Below are 12,089 nucleotides of genomic sequence, written 5' to 3'. Positions count from 1 at the left end.
CGTCAGCTTGTTCTGTAGTACGTCCGCCGCCTTCCTGAGGATCTCACGGACCCCCTTTCCGAACCCGCCGAACGATTCGAACAGCAGCAGCTGCACTTCGACGCCCTTGTCTTCCCTGGCGAGTGGTCTTGTGAGCGCACCGATGGTGGCTGGCGGTCCTCGGGTCCGCACCCCTTCTCCCGACTCAAGCCGTGGTGGCGAGTGGTCTTGTGAGCGCACCGATGGTGGCTGGCGGTCCTCGGGTCCGCACCCCTTCTCCCAACTCGAGCCGTGGTGGCGAGTGGTCTTGTGAGCGCACCGATGGTGGCTGGCGGTCCTCGGGTCCGCACCCCTTCTCCCAACTCGAGCCGTGGTGGCGAGTGGTCTTGTGAGCGCACCGATGGTGGCTGGCGGTCCTCGGGTCCGCACCCCTTCTCCCAACTCGAGCCGTGGTGGCGAGTGGTTTTATGAGCGCACCGATGGTGGCTGGCGGTCCTCGGGTCCGCACCCCTTCTCCCAACTCGAGCCGTGGTGGCGAGTGGTCTTGTGAGCGCACCGATGGTGGCTGGCGGTCCTCGGGTCCGCACCCCTTCTCCCAACTCGAGCCGTGGTGGCGAGTGGTTTTATGAGCGCACCGTTGGTGGCTGGCGGTCCTCGGGTCCGCACCCCCGCGCATCAGAGTGTATCTCGGCGAGGCCGCTGCGCTCACACGCATGTGATGCGAGCCTGCGCCACTCCATCCGGCCCGCAGTGGGCCCACGGGATGGTGAAGGGCACATGCGTAGAGAAGTGCGAGGGTGAGAGGCACTGGATTTCCAGAGTGCTCGCGACGGTCGGGAAGCGATCCCGCGTGGCAGCCCCGATGTAGGCGCACCGCCTGGCACCCTCACTTCACCCTCTCTGCTGCATGTTCGAGCTGTGGTTGGCTCTGAAGCAACTTGGCCGACAAAACTTTTCTGTCAGAATCGTCGCAGAAGCAGGACGGCCCGCTGGCAGGAGCGGAGCCGGTCGGTTTCCATTGTCAAGACTGCGCGAAGCGTTGTCGCGGGGCCCAGAGCCGGGGGCGAGGCGCTCGGCTGTGGTAGGCAAGTGGGCGAGCGCCATTGGGCGGCTCAGCCATAGGCACGTCGTAAGGAACGCGTTGTCTTGAAAGTAGGCGCACGTACGTCCTCTTTCGTTTTCACAGCAGAGCCAGGCTCTGTGTGTGAGGGCTGGATGCACCAGTACTCCGGTGTGAAGAAAGGCTACCGCCCCGCTCGTACCTCGCGGGGCTATCGCTCATTCGTCCATGCGCGCGTCCCTTTTTCAAACAAGTTCTCGCGTGCGCGCGAAAGGCTCAGATGGACTGCGCCATCCACCTCCTCGGCGACGCGAGCCGCCAGCCTGAGATCGCCGCCCTCAACAGCACGCTCTCGCTCTCTCGCTTGACCGTCCTTTCAAATGGGACCCACCTCCCCGGTGCTCGCCAGCTCCGCGGACAGACGGTGCTCCTCCTCCTCTCTGGCACCACGCTGGCCTCGCCGGGGGCCGCAGCTAGCCTCGCCAGACTTCTGGGCGGGAGCACGCGCTTGCTGCTCGCCACGCCGCCTCCGGTCTCCGAGCGGTGCGGCTCGCCGCCGAGGCGTACTGCCGCTGCAGAGCGGACCCGGCAGCTGGCAGAGGAGGCGTCTGCACTCGAGCCTACCAAGAGGCGTCTGGGCGTGGTCGAGTTCGAGGACGCTCTGATGGCGCCGGGGATGACTCTCGCCTGCAACGCGAGCCTCGCGTCGCGGCTTGTCGCCGAGCTCGTGGCGGCCGCAGCGTGCGGCTCGCATCCCTCGCCACTCCAACGGGAGGAGAGCAGGCCGCCTCGGGTGGCGGTGTGCTTTGGTGCGTGGGTCGGCGCCGCGAGGGTGCTCGAGGACGGAGGGCGGAGCATCCGCGAAAACCTGATTGCGCCGCTCGGGGCGAGTATCATCATGGCGCTGCGATGGCAAAGCGCTGCCGACTGCTCGCACGGGGGCGCTGCCGACTCGCCCGCGCTTCAGTGCATGAGCGCGATGCGAGCCGATCTGCCTGACATCGGCGCCATCGCGCGGCTCGAGATGGTGGAGACGCCCTCGCTTCAGGAGCAGGTGGGCGTGTTGGAGGGATCAGCCCACTGGCCGCGGGTGCTGCACGCCTTCAACCACGGCTCGCGGTGCGGGAGCGATTGCGGCCGCTTCCCCAAGACCTGCCGGAGGGTCGAGAATTGGGAGGACAAGACGCGATCGCCGTACAAATGCAACAATCTGTGGAACACCTATCTGACACCCGTCTTTTCGAGCCACGGCAGCTTCAACCACAACCTGATCAAGCTCTTTGACCTCTCGCGCGTCATCGACGCGCTCGGGAGGCGCGGCCTCACGCGTCAACTCCACGGGCGGCAGGGACGCCAGGAAGGGACTCGGAGTCCTCTGTTAGGCACGAGGCAGCAGCACAGGTGCGCTTTGATCGCGTGGTGCACAGCCGGCTGGAGAACCAGTGGTTGGCGCCCCACCCGCCTCTGAGTGCGCTCTCAGCGGGGGCGGCCTGGGTGACCAAGGGCGAAGACTACTACGGCGGAATCTGCGACCGCTACGGGCTGGTGACGCGCCGCACTAAGTTGGACCCCCACACGCCGTCCGCCCACGCGACCTTGACACGTGCGCCAGGTGTCGCGCGCGATGGCGGAGGTGTACTTTCGCAAGCTCGAGCTGCTCCTCTCGGGCGGGCTGCTGCGTGTGGACCCGCAGCTCAAGGCGGGCGCCGTCGAGCACACCAACCAACTCAACGATGAGGGACTGGTCAAGAACATTCTCCGCTACTTCATGCTACCGTTGCGCCGCTTCCCGAGCGTTCGCGCGCTGGCGCAAGCCCAACATCGCTGCGGCTAGAGACGGGGCGCTCCTTCACCTCAAGAGGAGCTTTCAACGCAGGCGTGCTGCCGCCGGGGCGTGCCGTGCTCTCACAGCCACTGCCACTCGCAGCATCTTCCGCACGCAGCCGTGCTTGCCGCCGTGTGCAGCGAGTTCCAGCGCACGGGTAAGCTGCCGGAAGGGATATCGAGCAACGGCTCGTGGGGCAGCGATCGCTCGCGTCCCGTCTCGGGCAAATATTTTGGCGAGGTGAGCTCGGTTCCCGGGCCCCGGAATGGACTAGTTCACGAGTTGCAGCTAACGGTGGACGCTGACGCTGCAGGTGTACGAGTCGATGATCCAGGCGTACGCGCTGGCTGCGCCTGGGGCTCGCTGGGGGCTGTTCAAGCGCGGTGTCGGTGGTGAGGTGGTCGTCATGCTGCCTGCGAACAGTGCGCGCTGCCTCCGTCAACTCTGGCAAACGGCGGGGCCCACGCAGAGGTATCATTCGGCGAGCCGCATAGTGTGCCATGGCGACGGGGCCGCGGAGACGTGCTTTGCTAGGGCGCCGGGGTATGTCCGCAGATAAGCGATGGGCGCACGGCACACGGTACATCTGTTGTGATCATGAGCAACACACATATGGCGCGGCGCCTGCACAAAAAGAATGAAATAATGTCGTTAATTTATTGATGAATAATTAGAAGACAAAACGGACATCCACAGCCGAGTACTAGCGATGGGTGCGAAACAGATCGAGCGGGGACGTGCGCCCCCCGAACGCCGAACGACGGGGCGCGGCAACGGGGCCGGACGCCGGGGCGCTCGGCACCGCCCCACCGCGGTCGCGGGGGGGTGGAGGCAAAAGGATGAGAGTGCGTGTCTACCTCACGGCGTGTGGGTTTGCGCGCGGTGGAGTGTGAAGTTAGTTAAAACGTAAACGTTGCCTCCTCTACCGTACCCTCTTTCGCGACGCGGGGCTGGCCTGCACTCGCACCGCGTCTCCACCCTCGCTGCCGCACAGCGCACACTCGCACCAGAAGCCCCAACGCTCGTGCAGCTGCTCGCGTCGCTCGGCGCGAGTCGGCCGGCGCTTGCCCGTGGCGGGCAAGCCGAGGTAGCTGAAAGAGAGCTCCTCGCCGCCCTCGATGCGGCGCCGCGCGCGCAGCTCGTAGCAGCCGCTGCCGCACCCGCCGGCGTCGGCGGCCGCCGGTAGCCAGACCACCTCTGTGTTTGGATCGCAGGCGTGGTTGACGAGTCGCAGGCGCGGCAGCAGCACGGTCGAGTAGAGCGCGTCGTCGTCGTCGTCGCCGTCGCCGGCGGCGGCAAGGCCCTCGCTCAGCCTCGCCACGTTCGAACGCAGCGCCGCCGAGAGCCTCGCTAGCCCGTCGGCGGTCACCCCGAGCGCCTCGGCCCACTGCGGACGCGGTGCCGCCGACACCTCTGCCTCCGCCTGCTTGTAGGTAGGTGGGTAGGTGTTACCTCACACTGTCTAGGCAGAGACAAGGAGGGCCCCCGCACACACGAACCCACACATACAGAGAGGGACGAGTGCACGCATTGGGCATCAGAGAGCCATAAGTGTTTGTTGTTGTTTCTCCGCTTGCGTGAAGGTGCACATTATGATATCTGGTGTATGAATAGTAGAGAAGCAAAAGAAGACATCCGCCTGCTCGAGGTGCTCCGCGCAGTGGTGCAGCGCGAGTGGTCCGCGGAGGAGGCCCGCCCAGCGAGGGCGCGAGAGCAGCTCCCGCAGGAGCTCCTGTTCACAGCTGCAGGTGTGAAGAGACGCCGTTCAACGCGATGTGGACAGCTCCCGCAGGAGCTCCTCGGGGTCGGTGGAGCGCGGGGGGCGCCGGCCGCCGTCGCCGTCCGGCACGCTCACGGGTGTGTCTCGCGCGAAGCAGCCTCCCGCCTCGACGGGCGCGGCGGCCACCAGTCCGAGCCCCCGCTCGTCCGTGCGGACGACGAACGTCCCCCGGGGGGGGCAAAGCGCCGTTTCCTCGCCGCCAACTTCTCCTTCGCCTCCTCCTCCGATGGAGCGGCAAAGCGCAGCTCCCTCGCCGCCTCGAGGGTGCTTAGCGCCAGGACCTGGACGGTGGTCTGGGGGAGGCGCGACCGCGAGGCGCGCCTCGAGGAGGGAGAGCACCGATTCTCCGCCGGCGCCGCCGCCGCCACTGTCCGCTGTCCGCTGTGAGCGGCGCCTCGCCTCGTCGACGGGATTGGTCGAGGAGCGCGAGGCGGCGAGGGCGTCGGCGCCGGCCTCAAGCAGCGCCGCAACCACAGGAATGTGCCCCTCCCTCGCCGCAAAGTGGAGCGCCGTCTCGCCGCAGTTGGTCGTCGCCGCCACGTCTGCCGCCGCCTCGAGAAGCAAGCGGACCGCTCGCGCATCGCCAGCCTCTGATGCGGCGTGCAGCGCGGTGGAGCCGTCATAGTCGCGTGCGTCGACGAAGCGGCGGCACCGCCTCAGCAGCCGAGCAAAGGCGCCGGCGCCGCCGTCGACGAGGGCGTCCTGCAGCCGCGCCGAGATTGCGATCTCGCACGAGCGGGCGACGTGAGCCTGCGCCGCGTGGGGAGGCATCGCCATCACCGCCCGCAGGAAGGAGGCCGTCCGGCCGCGCTGCAGCTCCGAGCTGTCGGCGGCGCAAGGGCAGGCGCCGCGATTGCTCGCCTCAAAGGTGGCGTCGTAGAGGGGCGTGTGGCCACCTTCGTCCCGCGCGTGCACGCTCGCGCCGTGCAGCACCAGCAGCTTGCAGGCATCTAGCCGCCCGTTGTACGCCGCGACGTGCAGCGGCGTCGCGCCGGTTGCATCGCGAGCGCTGGCGTCCGCGCCCGCCTCGAGGAGGACGAGCACGGCCGCGACGCTGGAGCTGAGGGCGGCGTGGTGCAGCGCGGTGCTTCCATGTGCGTCGGCCGCGTCGAGCGGCGGTGATGCCGTGTCGGCCACCAGCCGCTCGAGCTCCGACGCCTCGCCGAGCATCGCAGAGGTGAAGAGATCCGAGAGAGGGCCCCAGCCAGAGTCGTCGAAGCAAAAGCGGTGGTAGATCGCCGCGGCCGGTCGCAGGGCCATGTGTGATGAGACGCACAAACGATGGCAGCCAACGCACAAACGATGGCGTCGCCTGCCCCCACGGCTCGCCAGCGGACACACTGTTCCGCACTCGGCTGTGAACGCCGGTAAAGCAGCACCCCGTCCCCATCCAGGTTGTTGGTTGCTGCCCCAGGTCCCGCACTATGTAGGTGCACTGCTTCAGCAGCGTACACCTCGATCCTGTACCGTGTGTCTTGTGAGCCTGTTTGTGTCTGTGTGTCGCTCGTGCGTGTCGTCATCAATCATCTGTCTTGCGTCCACCCATACCGCGTTGGTGTCCAGTCCGAGCCTGACTGTTCTTCACCTTCCTACATACATACATACATACCGTGTTTGTTTATAACCCCCCCCAATGAACACACCAGTGAGGGCAATTAGTGAGGGAGGGCGAGACGATCGTGGATCGAGGAGTCCCGTGCCATGGCGGAATCGACCCTATCCCACCAGTGCAACAGTGCGGGTGGTGCGACGTGCCCGCCGAAACATCGGTTCAAACGACGTTCACAGCGCCAATTCGGCCCCAGCTCTTCGGCCAGTCTTCGGCTCGCTCTGCTCGCCGGTCCCCTCACACTGACACTTCTCCCCTATTCCCGTCTTTAGGTTGCGCACATCTCCCAGCGAGCTAGGTTCTCCGCTTTTTCTCCCCTAGTCATCTGCCCGCGCCGCGCGCCTCTGTGGGCGTCTAGTGCAGCCACTGACAGAACTATTCCCGAGGAGTGGTCGACGTCTCGCCTGAAGTCGGGTGGGCTCGCGCACTGCTTAGCCCTAGGGGAGGGGTGTGTGTGAGGTGTCGGAATGGTAAGGTTTCAGGCCGCCAAGGTGTGGGGGATTTGGGGGATGAGTCAGGAGCCAGCAGCCTTCCTGCTGGACCTGAGTTCACAGCTCCTCCGCCCGACGGGGTGGTCCCTTGGATTCGGGCCCCGCTCCCTTTTCCTGCGCCTGGTCTGTCCCTGTCAAGTGTGTGTTGCGAGATGCAGAGCTGGTTAGGGTGGAGCGCGGGCGGTGCGGTGGCAGGCGAGGGCAGCGCGGTAGGCGAGAGGCGGCCGCGGGGCTTCGAGTGGCGCGATAGGAGGGTAGGCTGGCTGTGGAGGGGCGCCGCGTGGCCTCGGCAAATGAGTAGTGCTTTATGAGCGGCCAGTTTTGTGCGTATTGCATATCGAGCCTGCGGTGTGGCCTAGTTGGTGCAGCGTTCGGGTCGGGGACGTTTTGGTCGTTGGTTCGAGCCCAGCTGGTGCAGTTCGTAGTCGCGTAGCGCGCGGGTGCGCGGCAGCCTCGGCAACCGAGGCGACAGTGGCGAGCAGGGGCGAGCAGGGGCGAGCAGGGGTCAGAGCAGTGCGGCGCGCCGAATTTTTTTCGATGGGCTCGGTCAGTGGGCGTGTCAGGAGGCGGCCGGCCGGGAGAAACTCGGCAGTAAAACTCCCGCGCCGGCCCAGGAGGTGGGAGTGTCACGGAGGCGGCCATTGGCGCGCGCTCCTTGTCTTCGTGGGTCCGAGTTTTTTCACTGGTGGCCAGACAGCGACAGAAAACACCACGCAAGAGTACTTTGTCAAATAAATAACTAAAACGGTGGTGTCAAGGTGGCCTCGAGTGGCCTCTCGCCTCCGATCACCCCTCCGTCTCAAACGGCGGCGGCGACTCCACTCCCGCGCACAGCCGGCGCCGCTCCTCCTGCGCGCGCAGCCACACGGCAGAGTCGCGCACGCGCTCGCCGTAGTTTCGCACATTAGCCTCGAGCGAGGGTAGCTGCTGCGCGCAGGGCGGGTTGGAGTCGTAGGACAGGACCTGAGGGGAAAGTCCGGCGCTGTAACTGCGCGAGAGAGGCTCAACCTGTTGCGATAGCGGGCGGGATGCACACCGCGGTGATGCGCGCGGTGGGCCCGAAGGCTGTTCGGACGCGGTGGAGCGAGCGACACCTACGAAAGTGAGGGGAACACCACGCGGTTTTGAGAGTGCAAGGCCCGGCGGGGGCAGTGTGGGCGGCGGACCCATTGAAGAGCTGGACGGTTCCCGCCTCGGCGCGGGTGGTGCGGCGGCCAGCGTATGCGCCATCGAAGAGCTCCCGGACCCGTGCAAAGTTCTCCGCGTCCCCTCCCCCGCCGCCGCACCTCGTGCGAATAAAGGGCGCGAAATCAAAGTCGCCTCCCTCATCCGCCTGCTGCACCATCAGCGTCGCGACAAAGTCGGATCCATCATAGTGCCAGGACCTACCCAATCCATCAAGCAGCATCGAGCCCGCATGGCCAGAGGGGCAGAGGTAGAAAGAGCAACCTGCCACCACGATCGAGCAGATACATCACATTCAGCTGCTGCAAGCCGTCGGCATAGTGGTAGAGGCGGCCGCGCCTAATCACGCGTGCAAAAAAGGCGGCCACCGCGGGCGAGTCGTAGACTCGCCTCAACAGCGTGGCGTTTGGTATTTGGTCGCCGGCGACGGCATGGATGTCGCTCTGAAACAACCTCCTGAGCGGGTGTTCCGGGTCGAGGCTTGCGTTGCTGCCGAGGCTCTTCCTCGCCAGGTAGGGCGCGGTGTACCGGCGGTTGTGCGCCGGCAGGCCGGACACTTCGTCGGCAAGGAGCGCTCGCACGTCCGCGCGTATGAAACCAGGCAAGGATACCTCTCCATACGTCTCCCACGCCGCTCGCGCCTTTGCGATTGTGGCCGCTGCCTGTGTGCCGTCGAGCTCATGAATTGGGTAACGGGCGGTGTCCACGATGTTTGCGATGGCGGGATCCTCAGCAGGCTCGCAGGTCGAGGGGTAGCGGGAGCGGAGCAGCGATTGCATGTACTGTGGAGACTAGGGAAGCCGTCGCGGCTTCGTGAAAGACTACAATGTAGTTGCGAGCGCGGCAGCGTCCGTCCTTCAACTGAACACGAGAGCCGTACTTGAGCACTGGAGGACGGTTCGCTTTTCTTTTTTTGATTTCGCCTTCGTGAGCACTTGAGCACTGGATAGGGTCGATTCCGCATGGTACGGGACCCCTCGATCGTCTCGCCCTCCCTCACTGGTGTGTTCATTGGGGGGGGTCATAACAAACACGGTACAGGATCGAGGTGCACGCTGCTGAAGCAGTATCGTCCCCTCTCTCCCCAACGGCGATGGCGGTGTGACCGATCGAGCTACAAGAGGAGCTTGTTCGGCAGGATCTGGGATAGTCTGGCGCACTACCTCACTGGGCCTGAGACCGCCGAGACAGCATCCCATCACCCCTCCGGGCTTGCGTGGGGTCGAACCACTCCGGGATGGGCAAGCCCATGTTTTTATTTCAGAGCCGTACCAGTTATTACCAAACGGTCTATCGTTGCTCCTCCACCGACTCACGTGTCACGATGTAGCGCATCTTGCTTCTTGTTTTCGGTAAGAGCTTCTTGTGACTTGTGCGGGATCTTCGAAAAATCGAATCGAAGTCTTCGTTCCACGTTCGTCGTTCGTCCTCGCCTGTTCACAGATAGAGCATGCAGGCGCTAGCTAGAGTCTAGAGACTGGAGCGTGCGTTCATGGGCCCCGCGACTTGGACCTCCTCCATTAGAAGTCGGATAGCTCCGTGAAGTAAAACCTTTTTTTCATTTCAAAAATCTCCGACGACGGGGCACATTCACAAGGCCGAGCCGAAGCACGACGCACAGGCCACAACCCGCCCGAAGAAGGTGCGTGAGTATGCGTGTGCAGGTATCGACACGAGACGACCGGCACCGGTCCGGTCCGGCTATCACAGGCGTGGATGCGCTCGCAGCGCCCTATCTTCTCTGCGCATACTTGTCGAAACGAGCTTTGTCTGCTGCCGCACGCGCTGCCTTCTCTGCGGCTTTGCGCTCCGCCCGCACAGAGATCTGCTCCAACCGCTCCACCTTGTAGCCCGCGTTCTCCTGCGAGATGGCCTGCCGGTCCCTGATCTCCGCCACCTTCTTCTGGTAGATGCAATCGCGCGAGAGCTTTGTCGTCGCAGTGACCGGATTGCCGTCACAGTCCGTGTCCAGAGCCGACGATGGCGTCCACCAGTTGCCTTCGGCGTTCCCGCCGTTAGCAGGGTTGGCTCGGTTGGCGCGAGGCACCCCCAGTCCGATGGTGGAGGGACCGAGCCCTGCGACGGTCGTCGTCGGAAAGACACGCAGCACGGTGCGAGAAGCCGGAGCAAAGGTGAGGGCAGCCGAGCGGTGAACAGCGACCGGCGGCATGCTGTGAGGCGGAGTGATGAGCGTCAACGCGAAAAATGAAGGCAGCATGGGAGAGGCCCAGACCGCCAAGCTCGTTCACCGCCGAAGCGCCTGCTGAACTCCGCTCCAGCTCCGAAAAAAGGCGAGCGAATCGGGATGCCGTCCTCCCATCCCTCCCTTGCGCCTTGGTTTGTCTGTTTTTCTTTTTCTCTCCTGGAGATGTAGGTTTGTTGTTGATGGCTCTTTTCTGGGTCTCATTTCCTTAAAATCCCTGTGTGTGGTGGCGGCGTCCTGGTCCTCCCATCCCTCCCTTTCTTTGGGTTGTCGTTTTCCTTACTTTCTTTCCTTTCCCTGTGGAGAGAGATGTTTTCTGTGTGTGGTGGCGGTGATCCGACGCGTGCCGCGCACGCGTTTTCCCATATCTGTTTTCTCTCCTTGTGCTCGAGTTCCCCCTTTTGTCTCCCGGGTTTTTACTCTTGATTCTTGTCTCCCTCCCTGGCCCCCGCTCGTCAAAAAAGGCAATATGAAAGAAGGCGAACCTACACTCATGCCCATGCCAAACTCACCTGCGCGTTATGGGCACGCAACCACGTAACTTTCTGGTTGCGAGAAGAGCAGGAGGCCAAGCAGAGCGAGGGCAGCAGCGAGCGACGCCGGCAGTCGTCGCCGTGGGGCGCGAGTGAACATGGCTTTTGGCCGGCAAGGGGACAGAACGCACGTAAAATGACGAATTCTTTTGGTTTTTAATTATTTAAATGAACTCGGGGGCACGGGACGCGAACGGGACCGGCCAAACGGGGCACGAATTTCTGTTTTTTTGGTCCCACACCTCCCAAGAAGAAGCTACGGGACCGGCCCCAGCTTCGGCTGAGGGCTGACAAGCTGCCGAGCCCAGGTCTGCGAATGCTTATCAGCCACGAAAGGAGAGCGTGGCCGAGGACGCATAGACTCGATCGCAAGATCCCAGAAAGGCACCTCCGCCTCTGGACAGGGTGGCCCGCCACAAGGACCCCAGGAATTGCGACTCGCCGCTTTCCTCCCGCTGTGATTCTGTGTGAGCTCTGTGTCTTGTTTGCCAACAATACACCTAAGCTGCCGAGCCCAAATCACTGTGAGGGTCGTTATTTCTTGTTGGTTTTCTAAAATCTCTCTCTCACCTCCCTGGGTGACCAGCGCGACCGCAATGCCGCGTGTCACAGCACACTGGCACGACAAGGGCGCGGACTGGCGCGGACTGGCACACACACCGGAGCCTTGAAAAAAGAAAAGGAGCTGGCTTCATCTCTGTTGTCGGGCTTCTCAGCCACAGCATACACTGCTGGGCCTTCCTCGACGCTCCCGCCCCTCCGCCCGCCGCTCCTCACGTCAAAGGCGGGGACTCGACGGTCGCAGCACTTTGCGCGCGAAAAAGCGATGCCACAGTCGCAGCACTTTACGCAGCCGCACGGGCGATGGGCGCCCACGCCGGCGCAGCTCTCCGTCCTCCACATGAGCTACGCCCTGGACAAGTTCCCATCGATGTCGACCCGCACCGACCTTGCAAACCGTCTCGGAGTGTCACCGCGCCAGGAGCCCGCGTCGCCTCGGCGCCAGCCCTGCTCCCTAATAGCACCCTGTGAGTCGCCTCTCCCTGCGGCGCATGCAGGTCCAGATTTGGCACCAGAACATGCGCCAGAAGGAGCGGAAGAGCGCAAAGGCGCTGCAGCCGCCCGGCGGCGCTGCGGCGCCCGCCTCCTCTGATATCAATGTGCTTGCGGCGGTGGCGCCGCCCTCGCCCGCGTCGTACGAGTCGAGCGACGAGCTTGGCGGCGAGCCTCCGCCGGAGGCGCGGCAGAAGCGGCCTCGAGGCGGAGCGACACAAGGCGCCGCTGCGGGCGGCAGCCGGCGCGGCGGCGGCGCCTGGGCCGAAAGGGTCGCCCGTCCTCCCAACCTCACCCAGTGAGGGACCCTGCAGCCCATCCCCCCCCCCCCCTTATTGAATGGGGGGGTTCTATCTTTGTCAAGTTGGTTC

The 12,089-nt window shown here is 64.4% G+C and overlaps 3 protein-coding genes across 3 annotated transcripts; all 3 read right to left on the bottom strand.

Moving 5' to 3' along the window:
* Positions 1-3,786: 3,786 nt before the first annotated feature.
* Positions 3,787-5,904, bottom strand: EMIHUDRAFT_234318 (hypothetical protein; the record flags this gene model as incomplete). The annotated part of the gene is made up of 4 exons (XM_005781335.1): positions 3,787-4,059; positions 4,186-4,287; positions 4,498-4,596; positions 4,954-5,904. The coding sequence occupies 4 exons, from the start codon at positions 5,902-5,904 to the stop codon at positions 3,787-3,789; spliced, it is 1,425 nt and encodes a 474-aa protein (XP_005781392.1).
* A 1,626-nt stretch (positions 5,905-7,530) lies between these two features.
* EMIHUDRAFT_234317 (hypothetical protein) lies at positions 7,531-8,708 on the bottom strand (the record flags this gene model as incomplete). Its single annotated transcript, XM_005781334.1, has 4 exons — positions 7,531-7,707; positions 7,781-7,838; positions 7,911-8,129; positions 8,194-8,708. The coding sequence occupies 4 exons, from the start codon at positions 8,706-8,708 to the stop codon at positions 7,531-7,533; spliced, it is 969 nt and encodes a 322-aa protein (XP_005781391.1).
* A 953-nt stretch (positions 8,709-9,661) lies between these two features.
* EMIHUDRAFT_234316 (hypothetical protein) lies at positions 9,662-10,147 on the bottom strand (the record flags this gene model as incomplete). Its single annotated transcript, XM_005781333.1, has 1 exon — positions 9,662-10,147. The coding sequence occupies one exon, from the start codon at positions 10,145-10,147 to the stop codon at positions 9,662-9,664; it is 486 nt and encodes a 161-aa protein (XP_005781390.1).
* Positions 10,148-12,089: the final 1,942 nt, after the last annotated feature.

This window comes from Emiliania huxleyi, assembly GCF_000372725.1.
Source record: "Emiliania huxleyi CCMP1516 chromosome Unknown EMIHUscaffold_203, whole genome shotgun sequence".
In the NCBI taxonomy this organism is placed as follows: domain Eukaryota; phylum Haptophyta; order Isochrysidales; family Noelaerhabdaceae; genus Emiliania; species Emiliania huxleyi.
Note: the sequence above shows the minus strand (reverse complement) of the source record. Positions and strands in the feature narration are given on the sequence as shown.